At 42.6% G+C, this 27,099-nt stretch overlaps 1 protein-coding gene and 1 pseudogene across 1 annotated transcript in view; one reads left to right on the plus strand and one right to left on the minus strand.

The window, feature by feature from the left end:
• Baz1b (bromodomain adjacent to zinc finger domain 1B) overlaps positions 1-27,099 on the minus strand; it is a 59,029-nt gene extending 31,930 nt beyond the window's left edge. Inside the window, exons 1-6 of the mRNA XM_032887235.1 lie at positions 26,230-27,099; positions 17,822-17,938; positions 14,184-14,328; positions 7,459-7,660; positions 3,705-3,826; positions 2,554-2,751 (exon numbers count right to left, since the gene is read on the minus strand). Of these exons, the coding sequence (XP_032743126.1) occupies positions 2,554-2,751; positions 3,705-3,826; positions 7,459-7,660; positions 14,184-14,328; positions 17,822-17,938; positions 26,230-26,336 (891 nt within the window). The 5' untranslated portion in view covers positions 26,337-27,099. The remainder of the gene's footprint in view (positions 1-2,553; positions 2,752-3,704; positions 3,827-7,458; positions 7,661-14,183; positions 14,329-17,821; positions 17,939-26,229) is intronic.
• Positions 12,416-12,531, plus strand: LOC116886006 (annotated as a pseudogene).

A 27,099-nucleotide genomic window follows, 5' to 3' on the forward strand; every position in this document is an offset into this window, starting at 1 on the left:
AGCTGATTTTAGCTGGCTGCTTACTAGTTCCTGATTAAAACTAAATGTGCTGTTTCCCAATACCCCTTTCTCAGGATGAAGGTTCCCCATCTTACAGAACATAAACTCTAGCTGTGACTCCTGGGATACCTTTCCCACTGTAGAATTCCCTACTTGTAGTTTCCCAGGACTAAATATCAAATGTTAATGAGAAATAAGCAAAAAAAAAAAAAAAAAAAAAAGACAACTTATTTAAGGTTCTCCTCACAGACAACACTGTGAGTGCTTCAGAGAGCAATGTACTGCCAAGCTTGTCCTGCAACCCCAGCACCAAGTGAAAACAAGTGTATGCACTCAAGCTGGCCCTTCCTCAAGCAGCCCAGACAACCAACTGCACAACAGGACAAACAAACCACTCCTGCTGATGCTCAGGTGCATGCTTAAATAGGAGGCTGCTCAAGACAGCTTTGTTCTGACATTTTAAACAGATACCTTTAATAGGCATCATTAGAACTGGGATGCCCAACTTAATGATTGTCTTTCTATTTAAAAGAATTCAAAGTTACAATAAGGTGCTTTTACTTCCACTTGGAAGCAGTGTTGAAAAATAATATGGACCACTAAATGGCCAGAGCTCTAGTCTCTATTTTCATCAAGTCATATCACATTAAAAAAATTTTTTTTCTGAAAAATGAAAGAAATGAACTCACCCAACCCCCTCCCAACAGGCCGGCTCCCGGCGTGAGCAGTCCTTCAGTAGCTGGATCATCTCAGCATGGAGCATGCTGGGTAGTCACAGCCAAATGGGAGCCGGCATGGCTGGACTCAGGGGGATCTGAAAAAGTATAAAACCACTTATGTGCCGAGGGTCTCCTCTATTTCCCACTCAGCACAGTTCTATAAGATTAATACAGAGGGGGGGAAATGGGGAAAAAATTATTTTGGTAAGGGCCCTTTCTCAGTGCTAAGTACTTATGACAGCAACATGAGAGGCCGAAAGAAAAAGTTAACATTATTCTAATATTATTCCATCACAGAGAACATAACACCACCAGGACTCTAAGTCAAAGAAAACTTTTCTTTGTTGATTAACAATGAGGAAACAATCTGCAGCAAGTCAATCTGAAGCTGAATTTAATAATAAAATACCGTGTCTAAGCACTCAGACCAACTGAGAGCTTTGTCAGTGCAGGTGAGCAGAGTGGCCACAAGTGTCAAATCTGTGGGAGTGGAGTCACAGCCAGTTGTGAGCTGCCTGATGTGATGACAGGTGCTGAATCTGGGCCCTCCAGACAAGAAGTGCGTGCTCTTAATCACTTAGCCATCTCTCAGCCTCACTCACATACTCCATACTTAGTCCAGTGGGTTGTTTTTTGTTCTCCTTTGAAAAAATGTAGTCCTGGCTATTCTGGCACTTGCTATAGAGACTAGATGAAGTCATGTGCTAACACACACACACACACACACACACACACACACACACACACACACAGAGAGAGCTCCAGTCTCCTCCTTGCTGCACATGGGATAGAATCCAGGGCCTCTCACAGCAGACAAGTCATCTACCACCAAACTCAATGCTTTTCTCCTTCTCTCCTCACTGATGACAACACAGCACAAGTTTGAGGGCAATTAATAGTTTATCTCAACCGCTGTATGTTTTTGGCCAGTAAGTTAGCTGGGAAGGCATTTTTCTGTTTTGTTTTGTTGTAGTCCTGGGTACTGAGCCCAGAACCTCACACAGAGAGGGAAAGAGGAATTGAGGAGACAAGAGAGGGAAGATGGGAGAGAAAAAAAACAAACAAAAAGAAAAGAAATCCTAAGCCAAATCCTCAATTAATCACCCACTGTTATTTGATTCTAGTTAGATTATACCTCAGATTCCCCACTTATAAAATAAGACCAATAGATACACCATAAATTACATAAAAATGATTTAAAGATCAAAAAGGACAACTCAGGAGGGGGAAATGTAGTCTCGAGAAGAAAAGGCTTGGTTTCTATTAACATGTTCCATAAGTTATATTCCAGGCTTTATAGGATTGTCAAAATTATCTTGCCTTATATAGAAAATCAGTTTTTCTTCCACCTCCATAGCCCCATACCCCAAGATAGGGTCTCTCTACATAGCCCTTGTCCTGAAACTATGTAAACCAGGCCAGCCTGGAACTGAGAATCTGCTGGTCTGTGTGTCCCAAGTTCTAGGATTAAGGCATGTGACACTGTGCCTAGCTCAGTTCTGACATCCGAGTTCATCTTGACACTCACTAGAGTAATCCAGAGAGGGGATGTCAATTGAGGAAATGTTTCTATGAGACTGCTCACGACTGACGTGAGAAGGCACAGTTCACTATGGGCTGGGCAGGTGGCTATGAGCTGTATAAGAAAGCAGGCCAAGCAAGCATGGGAACAAGCCAGTGTCATCCCTTCACAGACTACTTCAGTTCCTGAGTGAATTATCTGCTGTTAAAGGTTCAAATTCTGATATGAATCTAATTCTACTGTGAGTTAGTAGAGAAAAGAAAATGATCTAGTAAGGTTTCACCTAGGTGTCCAACATAACAGTGAGCTTACCTTATATGGGTCAAGTAAAAAGTCACTGAACTTGCTGGGCAGGGAATACTTCTTCACCAGTTCATCTTCTACCACCCAAGGCGCATTCTCCCCAGTACCAGCGCGTAAGGCGTTATGCCGGATGAAGTATCGGAGTATCTCCTTATTTGGGGGTCGCTCTGTCCGAACCAAGCTGTCTGCAGGCACATTGCTGATGATCTAGGTGAAAAAGTAACAAAGAGGTCAGCACTGGGAAGCGAAGTCGCTAAAGGAGAACAAAACACAGCCACAAGGGAAAGAATCACAATTCCTCCTTGTTAGAAGATAAGGCAAAATTCTGAGACAGAACTTCAAAATAAACAATCCCTAGGTTATTTGTCACGACCTTTTGCAAGGTTAAACCTCATGGGGCTAAGCTGCTTCTTGTATGAAAGGGTTATCTATGATTTTCAACATCTTAGTCCTCTGTGCAATAAACTTAAAAGTCCCATCCAGGTATGTATAGAAACACCCAAAATAATATACCAATATTTTTTAAATCTAGACTTCATCACGGCAACATATTTTATTTACGTTTAAAACTTCTGTTTTCTGCCACAAGGTCTCATGTAGCCCAGGTCACCCTCAAGCTCACTGTGTGACATGACCTTTAACTCCTAATCCTCCTGCTTCCATATTCCAATTACCAGGAGCTAGGAAATAAACCCTCGCCAACTGCCTTTAAATACATCGTGACTCTGAATATATTGAAAGATATAAAAAAAAACTAGAGCTGGAAACAGTTCAGTGATTGTACTTTCCAACATACAAAAGAGCCTTAGTTCCACATGAAAAATTAAAAATGTAAAAGCCAAACACCTTATATCTCAGGAAAAAAAAGGGCTGGGGATGTAAGTCCTTGTAGAATATTTGCCTAGCATAGCAATACCCTGAGTTCAATACTCATTGAGGGATTTTTTTTAAAAAGGTAAAAAAGCAGTAGTTAAGGGTACTGACTAGCTTGAAATCTATTAAGATTAATGATAAACGTGGTTTCAGAGTTGACTCCTCATGTAACTTTACATTTCTGTGAAGACATTCCTGTACGTTTTTCCTTAGCATATTTTCCCCCATGAAAACCACCCGCCCCTACAAAAGTCCGTAAGGTCTACCACAGAAGCGGTTTGACCCACCTTATCCTCACTCTGTAGCTTCACATCGTATTTGTGAGGCAGAAATTTTGGAGGAGCCCATTTCCTTTCTCCTTTTTTTAACGAAGTAGGAAGTTTTCGCGGAGACCTACGTGCTCTGTCATCTAGTCAAATCAACAGGAAATTAGCAAATAATAATAATAAATTATTTTAATTCAACTCATTTACTCATAACTAATAACTTCATTTGGTCCCTCACTTATGCCAGGCACTGGCTGATGAGGTGTGGTCATAACCTCCAGGAGCTGGTCTATGCAGGAAGTCAGGGAAGCTAATGCCTACAATCCCACTACACAGGCTGACAAACAAGAACACTCTCAAAGTACAGAAAATATTCCAGAAGGTGAGCATGAAAACACCTTAAAAGAATATGACTTATGGGCTGGAAAAATGGCTTAGACCTGGGTTAGATTGCCAACACCCACATGGTGGTTCACAACTGTCTGTACTGCAGTCCAGAAGACCTAATGTCTTTTTATGACCTCTGTGGCACCAGGCATCCGTATGGTGTACATACATGTAGGCACCTATACACATAAAATAAAGACACGAATAAAAGAAAGTGAATTATAACAGGAGAACCACCAGTGTTAAAACTAACAAAAAAATATTAAAACAATTAGGGCTGGAGAGGTGACCAAACTGGGTTGGTTCTTAGAACTCAGAGGATGACTCCAACTCCAGGGGAATCTAATGCCCTCTTGTGGCCTGCATGGGCACTGCATGCATGTGGTATACAGACATACATGCAAAATACCCATACACAGAAAATAAAGTAAATTTAAGATTAAGAACAAAACAAAAAACCCAAAGCAAATCAACAACAACAAAAAAAGAAACTGGATGTTTTTCAAGAGGGCCTGGGTCTGATTCCCAGCACACAGCAGCTCACAACCGCCTGTAACTCTAACTGCAGGGAATCTGGCACCTTCTAGCCTCGAAGGGCAGTGGGCATGCAAGTGGTGCACAGACATACGCAAGCAAAAACTGACACACATGAAATCTCTAAAAATTCAAAAAAGTAAAACAAGTCTTTAAGAAAATTCTTTGTACCTGGCAAATAAGAAGCCATCTGCAACCTGATTAGAAAACTATGAGTCATTAAAAGGCAGAAGTTAACGCAGGCATGGAAGCATCATTTGATACACCTGTAACCCCAGAACTCAACAGAGGAAGGCCAGTCTGGGTCACAGAGCAAATCACAGTCCTAGGCTGTCATAACAGCCTACAACAAAGAAACAGTGCCAAGAATAGCGACACAAGCTTATATCAATACCCAGTATTCTCTAGGCAGAGGCAGAAAGATCACGAGTTGAACATCTTCCTCAGACATAGTGAGCTTGAGGCTAGCCTATTTGAGTTACTGTCCCCGAGCAAAAAAGTAAAAAGTCAGACAAGTTAAATCATAATTAATACAAAGGAGCCAACCACTGGCTTGTCTGTACAGAAGAAAACATTCTCAAGACTCTCGGAATAAACAGGATAGGGGAGTACCATTGGGTGTGGTGGCACACCTAGCTGTAATCCCAACTGCTGGGAGGTACAAATGGAGGACCAGAAATTCAAGGCTAGTGTTAAAAATAAATAAATAAATAAAATATCAAGCCAAAATAAAAACACAGAGCTAACATGTTCCTGCCTGATATATTATTAACCCTTTCTCCCCACCAAGAAAATACTATGGAAACTAGAATTTTATCACACTCCTACAGAAATCTTAAGTTTAGAGAAAACATTCAGTGTTTTGTAACATTAATTCAAACTGCCTATCCACCCTTTCTACACATTAGAAATATCACTAGATCCCAGTAATTAAAACCTAACTAAGGCAAACACACTAAAAAAGAAGTCGAACCTAAATCCCGATTCGTGGGTACCAATGTCTCAGGAGTGACGTCAAACAGTCTCGGGATCACTGGTATCCCACTGACCAACTGATTCTCCAGAGGGAGAAGAGTAGGAAGATATCCTCTTCAGTCAGCTCCTCATGAAACAATTTTCAACCTCAGGTAATCAGAATTTCCACATTTTAGGGGCTGGTGAGAAGGCTCAGCAGTTAAGAGCCCTTGCTGTTCTCCTCCAGAGGACACAAGTTCAGTTCCCAGCACCCACGCTGGATGACTCACAATCGCCTGTAACTCTGGATGCAGAGCATCTGACCCCTTTTCTTGGCCTCTGTGCACCTACCTACACACACAGGCCATACACTCACACACAAATAAAAATAGAATAAGCTTACAAATAAATATAAATTCAGTTTCAAAGAGAGAACCTGGAAATGGGACAGATATGCAATCCCAACAAAGCAGAAAACACAGCTGAAATAACAAAACCAAAAGACCGGCTACGACCAAGCCTCAGAAGTTTCCTTCAGACTACTATAAGGACTTCTAAAATAATCAGCGTGGATCCAAAACATCTGGACACAACGAAAGGCTGGCAGGAAAAGTGGCAATTAAAATAGTGAGGTGAAATTATTCAATCAGCCAACAGTTACAGATCATATATACCAAATACTGTGTGCTCATTTAGAGACAAAAGACTTCTAAGACAGTTAATTTCCTTAATGAGTCTTAAGTTTAAATAACAAAGGCTTAGAATGTGGTAACACTCTGTACTGGCTGGTTTTGCCTGACAACTGAGCTAGAATCATCCCAAAGAGCTTCAGTTGTAAGGCATTTTCTCAATTAGTGATGGCGGAGGACGGCCCAGCCCATGGTGGGTGGTGCCATTCCTATACTAGTCCAGGTTCTGTACGAAAGCAGGGTGAGCAAGCCAGTAAGCAGCGCCCCTGCATCAGCTCCTGCCTCCAGGTTCCTGCCCTGTGAGTTCCTGTCCTGACTTCCTTCAATGATGGGCTGTGATGTGGAAGTGTGAGCCAAATCAACCCTCTCCTCCCCAGCTTGCTTTTTCGGTCACGATGTTTTCATAGCAGCGATAGGAACCCTAATAACTAAGACACACACACTATCAGAAAAGCTTTCCAAGTAAGCAAAGCTCTCGGTTCTTCTAACTGTAAAATATTATTTTAGTCTCCAGATCTGTAAGAATTATATTTGGTTAACACAGTGTTCTAGAATTCTAGTGGCTCCTACGTGAAAGTCAGGTCAGAAGAGACAAACAGAAAAGCTGTATCTGAAAGCCACCACACTAGCTTGCACTGTGAGGATCGGGAGGGATTAGAATGCGCTTTGTTTACCTAGATTTTGCTTTAAGGGTAAAGGCAAGAGGGCAGGGTGTGTTAGCAGAGGCAGGCAGATCTCTGTTCTATGCCAGCCAGGACTACACTGTAAGACCTTGATTAAGGAAAAACCACAAACCAACCAACCAAAAAGAACAAAGAGTAGGAAAGAGTCCTAGGTGTTATCTTGGTGCATACCTGTAATCCCAGAATTCAGGAGACAGAGACAAGAGGACCACTCCAAATGAGGTCAGCCTAGTCTACATATTCAGACCCTGACTCAAAAGAAAAAACAACAACAAACAAAAAAAAGTAGGAAAATGAACAGAAATCCATTTTTTTTTTACCATCCTGGTTAAGAATGGTCTCAACTATTTAGGGAGTTTTAAGTCCTAAGTCAGGTTGTGGGTATGTTAGTGGCTTTTTGAATCATAATGACTAAAACCATGGCTATATAAAAACCTAACTAGACATGTGGCTGCTACAGAATGCTAGATTTCTATGTAACAAATAAGCACTGCCTTGACTCAGGAGCAGGGCTAGCGTCATACATACTAATACTCTCTCTCCTGCCTTCGTCCTCTTTGACTACTGTCTCCTTCTTCTGGTGGTCCTGAGCCATTTGACTGGAATTCTCCTTGTCACTTGATGGAGAATCACAGGTCCCGTCAGATTTCTTCTCAGCAGCCTCTTCATCAACTTTCTCCAAAGGATGAATCTTCACAATCTTCACTTTGAGCATTTTCTCCTTTCCTACCTGTGCATGCAATACAAGAGAAAACGAAGAGATACTTAGTAAGTAGAACTAGAAACCTACAAAAATAAAGCATGACCCAGTATATCTAATATGGTGATTTTAATAAAAATGGCCCCTATAAGTTCATATATTTAAATGCTTAGCCACCAGGGAATGGCACTATTTGAAAGAATTAGAAAGTTAAGACCTTGTTAGAAGCATATCACTGGGAGCAGGCTTTGATATTTCAAAAGTCCAAGCCAGTCCCAGTGACTGACTGTCCATCTGTCTGTCTGTCTGCCTATGGATCAGGACGTAACTGTCAGCAACTGTTCCAGCGACATGTGTGCCCCCATGCTCCCCATCTGAAAATGTAAGCCTCTAAAACTGTAAGCAAGCCCCCAGCTAAATGCTCTCTTGTAAGAGTGACTTTGGTCAATGGTGTCTCTTCACAGCAATAACAGAACAGTGACTAAGACACCTAACAAACAAAGATTCATGCAAACTCTGAAGTATCCAGGCACAGTAAACTTTGCTCCTCAGATTTCTAGATCTAAATATACATTTTTTAAAAAATAAAATGAGCCCGTCACAGTATCATATGCCTATAATTTCAACATCTGAAAGGGTGAGGAAGAAGCTGTGAGTTCAAGGCCAGTCTGAAAAAGTAGTGAGCTCCAGGTTAGCATGGGCTACAAAAACACGGTTCGAAAACTCAACTAAACCAATGGTTCTCAACCTTCCTAAGACTTGGCCCTTAATACAGTTCTTCATATATGGCATCTCTCAACCATAAAATCACTTCATTGCTACTTCATAACTAATTTTGCTACTATTATGGATCAAAATGTAAATATCTGATATACAGCCTCAAAAGGGTCATGACCCACAGGTTGATCACTGAACAAACAAACAGAAAGATCTGCCACACAATACCATGACAATCTATAATCCCTAGGAGGCTGAGGCAGGAAGATCAGGGCCTCTTCATCATCATCTCCTACATAGTGAATTCAAGGTCAGCCTGGGCTACATAGCAACATACTGTTTCAACAACAAAAAAAATGTTAAAACAGAATAAAATGGGGGGCTGAATAAATAAGATGAGCAGTTGCTCTTGCAAAAGACGGAGGTTTGAATCCCTGTGCCTATATGATGGCTCACACTATCTGTAACTCCACAGGGGCTAGAGCACACATGTGGTGCACATATATTCATGTAAGCAAAACATTTATAAACAGAAAGTAAAATATACCTTAAATAAATAATATCCATTGCATAATTCATGTGCTAATATACTAAGGGCAGCTGCTGTGTGAGCCTAAATTGTATGCCAAGTACAGTTCAAGAACTGCCTTTTTTGGTCAACCCGGAACTCACCGTGTATAGCAGACTGGCCTAAACCTTGTGGTCCTTTCTTCTAAAGTGAAAGGATTACAAGTGCATCACCACACTCAGAACTTTTCTTTTCCAAAAATAACATATCCAGTGGTTACAGAACCAGTCTGTTGTCTTTTCTCCACTTGATTACCTGTCAGTGACTATTACAAATCAGTCGTCTGGGTTATTCTGAGATATTAGGCTATCCAAAGCACTATCTGTCTTACCACAGAAACTAGACTGGCTGGGCATGGTACCACGTGACTGTAATCCAGCGCTCTAGAGGAAGAGGCAGGACTGATACAAGGAGAAGGCAAGCCTCGTCCTGTGGACTGCCAGAATAGCAACACCCTGTGCTACACTATAGTCCTTTCTCAAAACCACACAGAAACTGCAACTTGGGGGGAATGGGGGACATCACACTTGCAACCACCTCTAACTCTAGCTCAAAGGGGATCAGACAGCTCTGACATTTATGGACACCAGTACTTGTTCATACATCCACATACATAATTAAGCACACACACAAACCCAGTACTTAGGCTAAGCAGTTATAGAATTGAGACAACACAACATCTACATCACCATATACACTATATTTTTATCATACACCATATACACTATATTTTTATCACACACAAGACAGTAAGGCATATGGACACATACCTGCAATCCTAGCACTTGGAAAGTAGAGGTAGGAAGATCAAGGCCACCCTTGACTACACAACAAATTTTGAGGCCAGTCTGAACTAAATCATACCCTGTCTCCAAAAATACAAGGGAAGGGGGAACAGCACACACACCCCTCCCACACACACATATAGAAGTGCAACTTTAACAGGTCTTAAAGTCGGGTTGGGGATTTAGCACAGGGGTAGAGCGCTTGCATAGCAAGCAAAAGGCCCTGGGTTCGGTCCCCAGCGCCGAAAAAAAGAAAAAAAAAAAAAAAAAAAAAAAAACAGGTCTTAAAGTAATCCGTCTCTACCTCAGAGATTGACAACCACTGTATTATTTTGTTTTGACTTCAGTAAATGGAATCAAGACTATATTATTCTGTGACTACCTTCTTTTAATTTTACATTTCTTTTTTCAACTGAGTATTCAAGGCCTTAACAATTTATTCATTCACCTGCCAATGATAGGTCCTTAGGTTATTTCCTCTATGGACTATTATAAATAAAATATTGAGTTCTTATGCAAGTATCCTGGGGTGATATAAGAATAAATGTTCAAGGGGTTGGGGATTTAGCTCAGTGGTAGAGCGCTTGCCTAGGAAGCGCAAGGCCCTGGGTTCGGTCCCCAGCTCCGAAAAAAAGAACCCAAAAAAAAAAAAAAAAAAAAAAAAAAAAAAAAGAATAAATGTTCAAAGATGAAAGCCCAGTCAAGGGCTTGCACATTCAACTGTAGTAGCAATTCCAAAGCATTCACCAAAAGAGCCATAGCGTTCACAGTGCCGGTGGTGAATGGACGCCGGCAATATAGGTCAGAGGTAACACACCTGCCTAGCATGTATACGGCTGGGTACCACAAACAGCACACGGGAAAAAGAATAAGCAAAAATGACCTATGAGCAGTTCCGTTTTCTTACCAAACTTTGGCAGTTGCTCATATTTACTGATCTTATATGTACAAAATATTCCTGACTGTGGTTTTGATTTGACTCCTGAAGTAGAAATGAGTTTAAACATCTTTTCATGGTTTGGGACATACATATTCCCATCCTCTGCCTCTCGTGTTCTTGTTCCATCTTTGTTTTGTTTTATTTTCAGTGTCTGCTGAGGACGGAGTCTCGGGCCTTGCTCATGCTGGGCAAGCATGCTGCAGCCCTCGCTGGCAGGCAGACTCTAAGCACGCAGCTGTAACTGAAGCACGTCTCCAGGCCTTTCCCATCTTGCAGATATGCCTAATGCTTTCCTTTTCTCGCTTTTGTTGTGTTTCGTTTTTCTTCCTTTTGCTTTTAAGTCTAGTCTTTCTTTTCTACTTGGCTTGGTGTTTACAAAGGCTAACTATCCTGGGTTTCTGTGTCCTCCAGATCTTGAAGTCAGTCCATGGGAAGCACATGGTAACCAGACATGGGAGAAATGAGGTGGGGTTATTTCTGGTACATTTCCCTGAACAAATTCCAAACAAGTTAGCTAGATCAGATCAGTAAATTATTCTAATAACTACAACTACTCTTTCTACATTTTGGATCCTCTACCTTTGTTTCCCTCAAGTTTGTTTAGAAATGATGATATCCCTACAGCTCATAGCAACCAGGACTTCTCCCTGTGAAGCATTGCTTATGTTTGATCAGACTGTTGTCCAACTAAAAGTCCCTTTACTAAACTCAATTCAATCACACCATTCTAGTCCTCCATCTGTTTTTTGTCAACATGTAACTGATACCAAGCATGTGATTAAAACTCACTAATAAACCAGACTTATATAGCATGTAATCACAACACTTAAAGGCAGAGGTGTGGAGGCTCACACAGGCGGATCTCTTTGAGCTGGAAGACAGCCTATTCTACAGAGTGAGTTTTAAAACAGGCAGGAGTATGTAAAGAAACCCTGTCCTAAAAACAACAACAAAAAGAGACAGAAGCAAGAAAATGGCTTAGCGTTTAAGGCCAACATAGCATACAGAATGAGACTCTCAAAAGATCAAACCAAACCAACGAATAAACAAAACCACTGATAACCTCAGACACTACAAATACACAGAACAAGAATAATTTCATGGGGCTGGAGAGATGGCTCAGAGGTTAAGAGCACTGACTGCTCTTCCAGAGGTCCTGAGTTCAATTCTCAGCAACCACATGGTGGCTCACAGCCATCTGTAATGGGATCTGGTACCCTCTTCTGACCCACAGGCATACATGCAGGCACAACACTGTATACATAATAAATAAATAAAACTTTAAAAAAAGGAGTAATTTCATTAATACGTTAGTAAAATAAAGTGAAAACAGAGTGAAGTATCACAGATACATATATGAACTGAATATTGATCTCACTATTTATTGAGCACATTGTGTCCCTGAGCAAGATAGCCCGCCACTTAAAAAACCCTGACAATGGGCTGGAGAGATGGCTTAGCGGTTAAGAGCACTGACTGCTCTTCCAGAGGTCCTGAGTTCAATTCCCAGCAACCACATGGTGGCTCACAACCATCTGTAATGAGATCTGATGCCCTCTTCTGGTATGTCTGAAGACAGGGACAGTGTACTTATATATAATAAATAAATAAATCTTTAAAAAAACAAAAACAAAAAACCCTGACAATCACATTCTTAGTTTGTAAAGATAGGTAGCTGTTTAAACCAATATCTAGGCAGTAGCTTGCCAAGATAAGGGGCTGCTTTATTTTTCTTTCTGGAAACATTTTCTTCTCCCACTTAGAAGAGCATTTTCTAATATGGCCATACCACCCTGAACACGCCCAATCTCGTCTGCCGGAAGCTAAGCAGGGTCGGATCTGGTTAGTACTTGGATGGGAGACCTCCTGGGAATACCAGGTGCTGTAGGCTTTTTAAAAAAAAGAGCATTTCCTGGGCTGGAGAGATGGCTCAGCGGTTAAGAGCACCCGACTGCTCTTCCAAAGATCCTGAGTTCAATTCCCAGCAACCACATAGTGGCTCACAACCATCTGTAAAGAGATCTGATGCCCTCTTCTGGTGTATCTGAAGACAGCTACAGTGTACTTATATATAATAAATGAATAAATCTTAAAAAAAAAAAAAAGAGCATTTCCTGAATAGTCCTCCCTTTGGAGCCACTTCCCCTCACTGAAGTTCTTTCTCACTTCTCCTAAATAAATTTATGTTCAGGCTGGCAAGATGGCTGAGCAGATAAAGGTACATGCCAACAAGCCTGGCAAATGGAGTTCAATTCCCATATGCTAGAAGCCAAGAACCAACTCACACAGGGTGTTCTCTAACCTCCACACATGTACTGTGGTACAGGAGTGTGCATACACACAAGTAAGTGAATCTAATGAAAAACTGTGTTAAATAAATCTGTCACACTGCTCTTAAAAAAGAAGAAGACATGAAATCATGCATGAACGTCTTCAGCTATAATCCCAATACTAACTAGGGAGTCTGTGGCAAGATGCCCACAACTTCGAGGTCAGCCTGGATTGGAAGTTCTAGGCTGTATGGGATATAGAACAACATCCTAAGTCAAAAACAACAACAACAAATTAATAAAATATAATCCTCTAACAAGTATCCCCTCACTCCAAATACAGTAACAATTTCAGAACCAAAATGCAACAGAAAGTCTAGAGATGTGATGGAGGCTCGTTCAGCCCTGGCTTCCCTTCCTAAGGGCTGGGCAGGGCAGGAGGGATGGAAATCAAACAGCCCGCTGGCAGGCACTGTGGTGCGCTTAGGAGGCTGGGGTAGGACTATGAGCTCCAGGCCAAGCTGGACTCCAAATCCATCTCTTTCAAAAGGAAGAAAAGAACATTAGGCAACCACGCTAAGAACCACAGATCTGTGAATAACAGGGCAGAGTCTAGGTTTCAGAACACCCTGGTGGTGCACGCCTCTAATCCCATCTGAGTTCAAGTGTAGTCTAGTCTACTGAGTAAGTTCCAGGACAGCCAGAGCTACACAGAGAAACTGTCTCCAAAAACAAAACAAAACAAAACAAAACAAAACAAAACAACCCAACAACAAACAAACACCCAATTTTCATCTCTGATACATGTCAACATGAATACCTATGAAAATAAATGTTACCTTACTATTTCTCTTCAGATTATTTTGCCTTTGTAAAGTGACTCTGCTATCCCAAACATACAGGTATTTTTAAAAACCGTTAGCTTCAGCCAGACATGGGAGTATATTCCTTTAATCCCAGCAGATGCAGACAAATCACTTTCACTTTAGCTGGACCACATCGCAAGTTCCAGGCCAGGCAGAGACAGGCAATGAGGCCTAAGACTCAAAAACAAAAAACCCCAACCCCAACCCCAACAACAACAACAAACAAAACAAAACAAAACAAAATAAAAAACCCAAAACAAGCCAGGTGGTGGTGGCGCACACCTTTAATCCCAGCAGATGGATCTCTGAGTTTGAGGACAGCCTGTCTATAGCGAATAGTTCCTGGACAGCCAGGGCTATACAGAGAAACCCTGTCTCGAAAAACAAACAGAAATACAGACACTTACCTCAAAGTCACACTCTTCTCCCACAGCATATTTGGTCATGATTTCTAACCAGGCGGAATCTACAAGCTTCTCTAAGGAGGCTGTGTTATGGTGAACCATTTCCAGAACAAGCTTCTCATACCAGTTAGGGAACTCTTCCTTCAAACTAAATAAGTGTCAACAGTTAGAAAGGAAATACAAAAGCCTTTACCAAGAGATTTCAATTCAAACTTTAAAAAAAGACAACATTTTAGAGCAATTTTAGGGTAACAGTGAAACAAATATTTCCTTTAAAAAATTATTACTTGAAAATTTCATACAGTATGTTTCACTCCCTACCCCCCAAAAGTATTTCTCCAGCAAATACACGCAGAGAACTGGAAAATAAACAAAGATTAAAAAGCCCAAGGTGGGGTGGGGCTGGAGAGAGGCTGAGCAGTGAAAAGCATTTGCTCTTTGAGTCTTAGCACTCACATAAGAACTCACAACTGTCTGTAACTCCAGTTCCAAGGGATCTGATGCCCTCTTCTGGCCTCCTCCTGTGCCAAGCAAGCACAGAGCGCACGTACATACACGCAGCCAAAATACTCACATGCATAAAATAAACACAGCGTAAAAAATAAAATAAAGCAAAATAATAAAAAATAAAAAACTGTGCAGCTAACCAGGACATGGTAGTTCCCAAGTAACAACAACAAACAAACAAAGCAGTCAGGTGGCAGAAGCAAGATCTGTCCGCTCTAGGCCAATGTGCACAGTGTGTGGATAAACAGGAGCAGATAGGCAGGGAAAGGCCTTACCTGTCAGATTAATCCATCCAGGTTAGTTCCTCACTCATAAGTGAAAATAACAGGCATTCTACTAGTAAGTTCAACACTCCCCTGTTACTTTCCTTTTTAGGCTCTCAATGTGTGGCCCTGGAACCCTCTATGTAGACCAGGTGGGTTCTGAACTCTGCTGGAATCTAAGGTGTGTGCCATCAAGCTTGGCCCCATTGCCTTGCTTCTGCAGTGCACATCTTCCCAAGTGTGAGTCTCTTCCTACCCCTTGGTTGTGTGTGTTTCAAATGCAGTCACTCACTCCTCATAATATCCCATGAGCTGTCCAGCATTTTTACTTTACAGACAAAAGCTTCAGGAAAGATTACCTGTTCAGTTCCTGACTTGAATCTAAAGCCCTAGCAAAGTAAAACAATGAGCTTAAATAAGAGTTCCTTCACTGGTTGGGGATTTAGCTCAGTGGTAGAGCGCTTGCCTAGGAAGCGCAAGGCCCTGGGTTCGGTCCCCAGCTCCGGGGGGGAAAAAAAAAAAAAAGAACCAAGAGTTCCTTCACTTACTTATCTGCATAGAGTCATTTTAATATCAGCCCAAGGATGGCAGTGAATGCTACAGCGGTCCTCAGACACTAATGACTAATCTGTTCCAATCCTTTTGAAAAGCAACTGGGGGATGAAGAGATGGCTCAGTGGTTAAGAGCATTGGCTGCTGTGCTAGGAGAACCAGGTTCAATTCCTACCACCCATATGGTGCCATAAACATCTGTAACTCCTGTTCAAGAGAATTCTAGCTTCTGAGGGCACTGTACACACATACATGCTGGCTTAATACCTGTACTAAGTGTACTTATATATAATAAATGAATAAATCTTTAAAAAAAAACCTGCTATATATACAAAGATATTCATAGTTGAATTCCTTTAACAGAAAATAAATTTTTTGGTATAAATATTTTTTCTCCATCTTTATTAAATTGGGTATTTCTTTTTTTTTTTTAAAAGATTTATTTATTTCATGTATTGAGTACGCTGCAGCTGTCTTCAGACACACCAGAAGAGGACATCGGATCTCATTACAGATGGTTGTGAGCCACCATGTGGTGGCTGGGAATTGAACTCAGAACCTCAGGAAGAGCAGTCAGCGCTCTTAACCACTGAGCCATCTCTCCAGCCCGGGGTATTTCTTTTTTTTTTTTTTTTTGGTTCTTTTTTTCGGAGCTGGGGACCGAACCCAGGGCCTTGAGCTTCCTAGGTAAGCGCTCTACCACTGAGCTAAATCCCCAGCCCCTCGGGGTATTTCTTATTTACATTTCAAATGTTATTCCCTTTCCCGGTTTCCAGGTCAACATCCCCCAACCCCTCCCCCTCCCCAGAAAATAAAAATTAACTGGACAACTAGACATGTAATTTCAACTAGAAATGACAGTGTCACGTGTGCTTTATTGAGTTACTAGAGGCTGAACCCAGGGGCGTGTCAAGCAAGTCTTCCACCAAAGAGTTGTAGCCCAGCCTTGTGTTAGATTCTGTATCGTCTTGTTTTAGTCTGTGCTGTCCATGGCTACTTACAGCTCTCTAACTGACTTCTGGAGTTCAAGTCTCTTACTGCAGTCTACAAAGTAGAATCTGGACCTCTGGTCTGGGTTAAGGTATATAGTCAATTACCTTTGTACTCTTCCCATGCACCTCCCTTCCCAGCCTAACCATCCTCAGACTTCTTTGTTGTTGTTGTTATTAATTTTTTTTTTGGAGCTGGGGACCAAACCCAGGGCCTGTGCTTGCTAGGCAAGTGCTCTACCACTGAGCTAAATCCCCAACCCCTAATTTTTTATTTTTACACTCCAGATTTTATTCCCCTCATGGTCCACCCCCCCCCCACCTCAGAGTTCTTTAATTCCATTTTCTTTAATGCCTAAGTTTTTTCCTGAACCCTACAAATTCAATCTCTTTCCATTAATTTTATCAAGTCAATCAAGTTTTAAAACCTCACACTACTTTTTCTTAGCAACTCCAGGCATGTGGGATACCACTGAACTGCATTCCCCAGAATTACTTCAATAATCAGAAAAAGATTTCTAGGCCGCCCTCTCGGCTCTCCGAGTTTCCCGGGCTACCTCAAAAAAAAAAAAAAAAAAAAAAAAAGGGTTGGGAATTTAGCTCAGTGGTAGAGCGCTTGCTTAGCAAGCGAAAGGCCCTGGGTTCGGTCCCCAGCTCCGGAAAAAAAGAAAAAAAAAAAAAAAAAAGATTTCTACCTTGACTAAAAATGTTAAAACTTCTCTAACTTTTTAAAAAATTGTTTTTAGATTTTCTTTTACATGCTATGAGTGTTTTGCCTACATGAATGGATGTGTGCCAAATGCATACCATATGCCCAAGCAGGTCAGAACGCATCAAATCCTCTGCAACTGCCTAGAACTGGAGTTCTGGATGGCTGTGAGCCACCATGTAAGAGCTGGGCACTAACACAAGTGTTCTTTAAGAGCAACACGTGCTCTAAACACTGAACCATCTCTTCAGACCCCTTCTCTCTTTTTCAAGAATCCCCCATTACTTCTAACATTCTTAATTACCAAATCATTTATTTTGTAGAACCTCTAGCCAATTCAGGTTTAGTCTGCTTTTTTGCTGCCTGGATATTAATTCTAGATCATATCAGTCCTTTACTTACCCAAGGCTTAGTAAAATACTCAGTAAGTACACATACAGAAATACCAGCAAAATGCTACTAACCAACCAGCACTCCGAGTACAGTACACTAACACAATGTATTCCATTCAAGTCCCAAACACTTAAATACAAACACTACCTTAGGGGCACTATCCCTGCCCCCAACTTCCCTGACATAGTAAAGATGGTAAAGCCAAAGGACAAGGCTTCTTTTACTCACAGTTCAGCAACTTCCTGTTCTTCCTCCCAGGCCTCCTTGTGTGTTAGCTGACTGCTTCCTGTGCTCTTACAGGTCCAAATGCGCTCGCTGTATCGTTCCAAGCGGGCTTCATACTCTCTGTCACAGTGGCTCAGGAAAACAATACTCAAGCAACAAAGACACCCACCACACACTCGGAGAAGACTTTATAGAAAAATGACCAAGTGTCCTTTCTTTAAGGTAAGAGAAGAGAAAATAAGAATGAAATCTGTACAAGTCATAAATCCAAAGTATGGGGGTTGGGGATTTGGCTCAGTGGTAGAGCGCTTGACTAGGAAGCGCAAGGTCCTGGGTTCGGTCCCCAGCCCCGGAAAAAAATAAATAAATAAATCCAAAGTATGATTGTAAATGAAGAATGATATTAACTGGTCACATTTTTTGTTGTTTTTCAAGACCAGGTTTCTCTTTGTAGCTCTGGAACTCTGTAGACCAAGCTGGCCTCAAAGTCACAGAGATCCACCTGCCTTTGAATGACAGGTTTAAAGGCGTGCACCACCATACCCAGCAGGAATGAGGACGTAAGATTAAGTGAAACTGTGGTATAACTTAGACATAGTTGAAGTAAAGAGCACTTGCTGCTCTTCCAAGGAAGCCAGATTAGGTTCCCAGTGCCCTCATGGTAATTCTCAACCATCTCTAATACCAGCTCCAGGAGATTCAGTACCTCCTTTGGAACTCCTCAGACACGAGGCACTAACATGCTACACGTACACATACATATATGCATGCATGTATGCACCCACACAGGCATGCAAAACATTCATTTATACATATAAAATGAAATAAATAAACCTAAAAACAGATTTTTTAAAAAAATCAGTCTACAGTAAGATAAGATGACCACATCCCACAGTCTGAGGGAAATGCAGACTAGTGACTCATTACCACCAGCCCTTCTACCTACCTTGAACACCTGTTCCTTCCTAAGGCTTGAAAAACAAATTCTAAGCTGGGACTGTCACTCAGTGACATCTGCCTAAGCATGCACTACACTGTCAGTTCAATTCCAGTATTGCAATTCAAAATAAGTAAGCCTAACCTAAACATGGCTTTGACATACTATTTATTCCAGCCTTCATGTTGGCTCTGATAACACTAAACTCACCAAACCATTACCTAGTTGTTCAGTCTCCCTGAGTGAGATGAGAGAAGAGGATAGAAGAGTGCCTTACACTATGCAAATTCCTACTGTCCGTCCCAACTGGAGCTCACTATCAGTCAGGCACACCCAAATTCAAATAGCAAGTAACTAGTTGACTTCTGTGCACCAACAGTAACAGATGCTCTACAAGAAAGCAAACTGAGCTGCAGCTAGAGTCAGCTGTCAATCCCAGTATGCGCAATGCAGCATGCTTCATCCGGACTGTATTTAAGCCAGGAGTGACACTCACCTGTAATCCCAGAACCTAGGAGGCAGGGGCAGAAGATCAGGAGTTCCAGCTCATACACAAGGAGTTTGAGACCAGCGTGGGCCAAATGAAATCCTGCCTCAAAAAAAACAAAAACAAAACAAAAAGCATGGGATAGGGGGGTTAGCCTGTTAAGGAATATTGAGTCAGCGGCCCCTAAATTCTGTTTTAGATTTTAGGTTACCAGAAGTCACTCACTCCCAAGTAACCACTCACGGAAAATGTCAACTGAGGTTCTTCTGTTTCAGCAACTGCTGTATATGTAATCGAGACAAAATGTCAAAGCAATTCTCAAAAGGTTAAGCAATCTATAACTGATCAGGTACTTGGAAGTCCTTGACTGTATCATTATACACTTACTTTCTTGAACTATTCTCCTCACCACAATATGCTGCTTGATTCTCTTCAACCTAATAAGGCTTATTTCTTTCCAAAGTACCTGACTGTGGTCGTTTAAACGAGAATGGCTGCAGAGTTTCATACATTTGATGCCTGGTCATTAGTGCGTGACACTACCTGAGATGTATTAAGAACAGGTGATAGGTGTAGACTTGTAGGATAAAGTATGGCAAGGAGGTGGGCTTTGGGGCTTCAAACTCCAAGCCAATTCCAGAGTCCTCTCTTCCTGTTGCCTGCAGATCTGGATGCAGAACCATTATTCTGTCTGCATGCCACCTTGTCGCTGCCATGTTCCCCACCATGACAATAATAGACTAAACCTCTCAAACTATAAGCAAGCCCCAATTAAATGTTCTCTTTATTAAGCATGATTGTGGTCATGGTGTCATTACAGCAACACAACACTGACCAAGACACTGACAGTCTGAAAAGAGCATATGGAGACTTAAATAGCACAAGTAAAAGGGCTGGGTAAAGAAAGCTGTGGTTTGGAGCACCTGATGTTCCCACAGAGGGCCTATGTTCTGTCCCCAGAACTCAAAGGCACAACCATTTGAAGATCTCCGGAAATCTGATGCTCTCTCTGACACCGACACTAGATATGCATGTGGTGCACACACACACATGCACTGAAATCCCCATACACAGTAATTACTCAAAGTGGGTGGCACACACTTGCAATCTCAGAACCCCTGAGCCTGTCACAAACACACAAATATAATCCTAGAGTTTGAATATCGCCAAAGCTCAGATTTGCCTTTTAATCCTATCTTTTCTCTCTTTGGATCACTGTGCCAATTAACAACTCTAATCTGGCATCATTTATTATATTAAATTAAGCGGGCATTGTCATACACTTGTAATCTCAATAAATGGGAGGCAGAAGCAGGAAGACTGCCCCAAGTTCAAAGCCAGCCTATTCCACACAGAAAGTTTGGAACCAGCATGGGCTATAATTAAAAAGAAAAATAAACCCTACCAAAACTACAATTTTGGGAGCTGAAGAGGTGCTCAGTGGTTAAGAGCACTGGCTGCTCTTCCAGATAATCTGGATTTATTTCCAGCCTTCCATAGTGGCTCACAAACATCCGTAACTCTAGTTCCCAGGGATCTGACCTCTTCTCTTTTGGGCTCTGAGGGCACCAGACAAGCACATGGTACAGACATACATGCCAGCAAAACACAGATAAAGTAATTTATTTATTTATTTAGTTTTTAGTTTTTAAAGATTTATTCAGAACCAGAATTGGTGACCCACACCTTTAATCCTAGCACCTGGGAGGTGGAGACAGACAGAATTTGAGGCTAGTCGGGCCTACAAACCAAGATCCAGAACAGCCAGGGTTAGAGAAACCCTGGCTTAAAAAGAAATTTTATCTAGAACTATAAGCTAACTTTTTTTTTCGGAGCTAAATCCCCAACCCCAAGCTAACTCTTATTTACAGCTACCCAATTCTTCAAACATGCTCTGCTCAGTCTGGTAAAGCCAGATTTACCATACAAATAACAGCCCCTCACTAAACCATCTAAGAAAGAGAGTTCCTGGAGCATACGCCAAAGCTCCTAGACAGCTGTTCCTAATCACACACAAACAACTGATGCACACCACAGAACCATGACACTAGGCTACTGCTAGCTTCAGCTCCTGCTTCTTTTTAAAACCCAGTTTTACTAAATAGATCATCCTATGACCAAATGTCAAAAAACCACTGGTTGGGCATGGTGATGCGCGCGCCTGCATTTCCACCAGCCAGGAAGCTAAGGCTGGACAGGCTGCCTAAAGCTCCAGCCAGGCAGGGCTAAAAAGCTACACAACGGTGTCAAACTCAAGTAAAAGCCAGTCTGGACTTCATAAGCCGGACCATAACTCTGGCGAGTGGATTAGTAGTGGTAAATATCTTTAATCCCAGCACTAGAAGGCAAGGGCAAGAGGATCTCTGAGTTCCCAAAAACAAACAAACAAAACAAAAAAACAGGGTGGAGGGCTAGACAAGGTGGCACATGCCTTTAGTCCCAACACTTGGGAGGCAGAGGTAGATGGGTCTCTGTAAATTTAAGGCCAACCTGGCTTATCCTGTCTCAAAACAAAGAGGGCTAGAGAAATAGCTCAATGATTAAGACTGCTCTCAAGGAGGACCTGGGTTCAATTCATAGCACTCACATGGACACTCGAAACTAACTACAATCCCAGGGGACCCAACCCTGATCTCCATGTGTACCATACATACATTAATGTCTGTAAACACTCAGACACATAAAATCTAAAAGCAACAACAACAAAAAATATACACCAAACTTGATTCTAATCAATTGTTATTCTAGTAAGATTGTCTTGCCTATGGTACTTCCCCTACGGAAGAATATCCCATAGGTCCAAAGGTAAAGTACAATTAATAACCTATGATAATAAAAACATACACTCATTAAATTGATGTATTATCTGCAACTTCCAGTCTCCTTTTTTCTTTTTTTTAATTAAAAAAATTGGGGGCTGGAGAGATGGCTCAGCAGTTAAGAACATTGACTGCTCTTCCAGAGGTCCTGAGTTTAATTCCCAGCAACCACATGGTGGCTCACAACCATCTGTAATGGGATCTGATGCCCTCTTATGATGTGTCTGAAGACAGTTACAGTGTACTTATATATATAAAATAAAATGAATCTTATTAAAACATTTTATGTGTGCTGGTGTCTGTGAACGAAGCAAGCCATGTATTGTAGTACCTGCAGCAGCCAGAAGAGGGCATTATGTTCCCTTGGAGCTGGACTTACAGGAGGTTTGAGCCTGCAATCTGAGGTTTCTCTGGTAAGGAGAGCCTTAAGTGTCTTACTGTCTAGTCCTTTTGTTGAGACAGGGGTCTCCCTTGTAGCCAGGCTGGCCTAAAGCCCCCTTTCCTCCTGCATTAGCTTTGGAATGCTGGGATTACAGCCATAAGCCACCAGTAAGCTTCCACTGTAAATTCAATGAAGACGTACAAGGTACCCTTCAAGAACATAGTGATTACTCATGACTTTAAGTTAAAATAGGAAAACTTGTTGTAACTATAAATGCAGTCAAAATGAGGAGAAAATTAATCTTATTAAAAATATGACATAAATATAAATTGAGGAGTGGTAATACTTCAAATACAGCTCTTGCTCAACCATACGTCTGCTTTCCTCTATGGAACCACGAATAGCCTCATAAGGAAACACGTCAACCAGCCAGCCACATGGTCCAGAATTCTCTAAACCACCCTCAATGTGCTCCCTGCTTCAGGAAATTTCTAGGAGAGCAATTTTCTCTAAATATAATCTTCTTAAAAAGAATTCCTTTGTTTAAAAGTCCTAAATACTGGTATAGGAAATTCTAAAAGAATGTTGATTAAATGTATACCATTTTAAATGGTTCAGGTTTCAGTTTTCATTAATAAAATGTCTACAAGATTAGGAAAATAGTACTAGCATGCTCCACAATGTGCACCCAAGCATATGAGTGACCATACACCCCCCTACACAATAAATAGATAATATACAGTGCCTTTGTTAATAGTTCTAAATTAGTTGGCTATGGCCATTTCTCAAATACCTCAGTATATCCGTTAGACATGGAATTCATCTCTTTTATGAAGTACTTATTATACTGCACTAGGATCAGACTGGAAAAAAACAAAAAAGACCATATTCCACCTCTGGTAATATTAGTACGACCATCAACAGTTCCAAAAGAATCAACAGCTGGGTATGGTACCATGAGACTTTAATCCTACCACCCAGGAGGCCAAGGCAAGCCAGGGCTGATGTACAGTGACACCTACCTAACAAATAAGTAGATACATGGATGGATGGATGGACAGACAGATAACTGACATGTATGGAGACTATGTCAGAGTCCTAGTAGTAAACTATTACTCTACTGAAATCATGGAAATTGTTTTAAAAACCAAGTGTGGTACCTTCAGAATAATGTACTTCATAGAACTAAATACACCGTATATCATCTAATTACATCACAAACTGACACACAGTAGACTAATATTTCAATAAAAGGGTAAGGCTGGTTATCGGAGAGACAGCTCAACAGTTAAGAGCACTTGCTGTTCTTACAGAGGACCTAGATCAGTTCTCAGCTAATACATGGTGGCAACCATGAATAGGCACTCAGAAGCTTCACACACATACGAGTAGGCAAAGCATGCATATCCATAAAATATACAAGTCTTTAAAAAGTGTTTTAATTCGATTAAAAGCAACGGAGGATGTGTGGCACAGTGGGAGGCTGAAGCGGGATTAAAGAGCCCAAGAGCAAGACAGTCTATGTCAGACACTGCAGCTCAGTGTACAGCACACGAGGAAGGCCCTGGGCTCCACCCCAGCATCACAGTTCCTCCCTCTTCCCATGATTTATTTACAGTGACCTAGTTGAAAGAGCACTGGATGGTAATCCCAACATTCACCATCATACTCAAAGTCATACCAATTTCAATTCCCTTGGACGCACTTGGCAAGCAGACAGGAAATCTGGACCACCTCTAAGACCCCTTTCAGCTCAGAAATGCCATCAGCATACCTAAGCAAAAACACCTACACGGAGGCCAGGCGTGGTGGTGCAAGCCATTAATCTCACAACTTAGAGGTAAAGAATGGCAGATCTTTGAGTATCAGGCCAATCTGGACTACAAAATGATTTCGCTGCTTGACAGAGTCACACACTGAGACCTGATTGAAAGAAAAAGAAAAAAAAAAAAACCAAGAACTTACCCGGACTAGAGTCAGCAGTGAGGTTAAGTGCTGGGTTCAGTCCCTAGCACCCTCACGGTAGCTCACAATCATCTTAACTCTAATTCCAGGGGATGCAAATCTGGCCTTCAGAGGCACCAGGAACACTCCATAGACACACAGGCAGGCAAACACCCCTACAGGCAAAGGGGTGTTTAAAAGGGGGAAGAAAAAAAAAAAAAAAGACTCCTTTTCCAAGTCTCTCTGTAGGTGGACACTGCCTTTCAGAACTGATGCTAACAAGATTCGTGCTGGCTGGTACTGAGGTCTATTAATCCCAAATACTAGGGAGGTAAAGCAAGAGAACCAAAAGTTCAAGGCCTGCCTGACCCACACGGTGAGTTCAGAGCCAGCCTCAGCAATTTTAACAATGCCCTGACACAAAATAAAAGAACAGAGGGCTATGGACAGAGCTTACTAATACTGCAGGGCCCTATGTTAAATCCCCCCAAATATCAAGGAGAGGAAAGGGAGCAAAAGTATCCTAAATACTCAAAACGCTGTATTAAGGCTACAAAGGTGATGTCTGCAATCATACTTGGGAGGTTAGGCAGAATAACACCACATTCAAGGTCAGCTTAGCTTCCAACACATAAGTTGGACATCGGCCTAGGCTACAAGACAATTAAAACAAAACAACAATAAACAAACCAGGAAAGCAAAGGCCACGAGCAAACTGAAATTCTTCACCTGAATCCTTCCTGCTCTTACAAGTACAACAGAAAGTAAGACAAAATCTAGTCTTTCCAAAGGAAAGGGGATGCTAAACCTAGCAGGACACTAAGTTTGGTAAAGAAACCTATCTATCTTTAAAAAAAAAACAAATAAGCCTTAAAAGATTCATTCAACATTCCCCCTACCTTGCCCCCCCCAAAAAAGTAATACAACTTTAAATTAAGAGGTTATGCTTGGTCAAGAAATCTTAAAGTAATGATTGGAAATGCAGACTTCCTATTACAAAACACCAGTTTCACGGTCCTAAAAAAAGAGAGAAAGGAAAGAAAAGAACGAAAGAAAAGCAAGCCGGCTGGAGAAGGGGAAGCAGCAGGATCAGGAATGCAGTGTCCAACCTCTACTGCATACTGAGTTCGAGGCCAATCGGTGCTACATGAAGCGCTCTCTCAAAAACGACAGAAAAAATGAAACTTCTAAATGTCAAACTTCTGTGTTTTCTAGAAAAGCAAAGGCCACCAGCACCATCAATGTAGCGTTCTGCTCCTTCCCACCTTCAGTTGGCAAGAAGTTAATGCCGGGTTTCTGTCAGTTCATCCCTGGCCTAAAGTCCACTCCGGAGGAGAAAAAAACAAAACCCATAAGCTACATCAGTGTCCACGCTCAGCCCAGACAAGACGCAGTAGAGGCTTGCACAAGTCGGATCACGCGGCTGCGCCGGTACAATTTCAGAAACTTAACTTGACGGTCCCATTTATATGAAAGGAGAGAGAAATAAAATGCGCAAAGAAAACCCGGCTAACCCTCCCTAGTCACTTAGGGCCCGAAGCCAAGTTGGGGAGGAGGGGATTGGTGCTGCGATCATCACCAAGGCCCCGGGGACAAAGTAAGGGGGAAAAGGATGGAGGCGCGCGGTTCCGGGAAGGACGGCTGCAGACAGCCCAGATGGATCTCGCCCCGGAGATCCCAAGCCCGGCGAGGCAGGACCCGGGCATCACAGCCCGCGGATGGCCCCGTGCGGTGACAGCTGCCCCGCGAGTCGCGCGCGGCCCATTCGCATCTCGCCATCTCCATCCCTCGCCCTGCGCAGCCGCGGCCGAGCGTCCACACCGCGCACGAAAAAAAGGATACTCCCGGGTGCGGAAGGCCTCTTGAGTGTGCGGGATGGTAAAGAGCGGCTCCTCTCCGGGCAGCGGTTTCACCAGAGGAAAGGGCTTGCGGCCCAGCAGCGGCGCCATCGCGGCAGCGCCGGCAGGGACGGAGCGCCGAAGGCTCGACCGCTCCGCTGCGCAGCGCTAGGCCCCGGCAGCCCCGGGCGAACGAGCTAGCGAAGCGCCTGGCTCCCGGGGCGATGGGGGAGGGGAGGGGTGAGAGGGCGGCGCGAACTCCGGCTTCCCTCAGAGCTGGCGGGACCGCGCCACGGCCATGGAAGCAAGGGGAACGCCTCGAGGGGAAAAACTGGAGAGATTCTGCTCGCTCCTTCCGGCAGCTTTCACCTTACGCTGATCTCCGCTGCGGCGGCCGCTAGTCACGACTCCTCTCCAGCGGGCACGGGAGGAAATTATTGAAAAATGGCGGGAGATTCCCTTCCTCCCCCCCGCTGCCGGGCCAGCGCACAGACTAACTTGCTTCTCCGTGGCGCCCTGGGGCGGATGCTCCGATAGGCGGAGGACTGGTCGGCATTCGTAGCCTATTGGCTCAGAGAGACTGCCGCTCCGCGGTCGAGTCCCGCCCCCTGGGCCCCAGCCACAAAGTTTAGTTGCAGCGCACTAGAGGGCAGTCTGAAAAGGTGAAAGGTCACGTTATGTAAGAGCCGGTGACTGGCATGCGGGCCTCCAGTGGCGGACTTAAAAAGTAATGGGACAGCAAGTGGGAGGGGGAGGACGAAAAGCGGAAGACTCAAAGAGGTCAGAGCAGAAAGCCCTGTCATAGATACAGACATTGCGCCATCTGTCACCGACGGCGACACCGACATCCGGGCACTCACTGTCCGTGTGGTGC

This window comes from Rattus rattus, chromosome 16 (assembly GCF_011064425.1).
Source record: "Rattus rattus isolate New Zealand chromosome 16, Rrattus_CSIRO_v1, whole genome shotgun sequence".
NCBI lineage: Eukaryota > Metazoa > Chordata > Mammalia > Rodentia > Muridae > Rattus > Rattus rattus.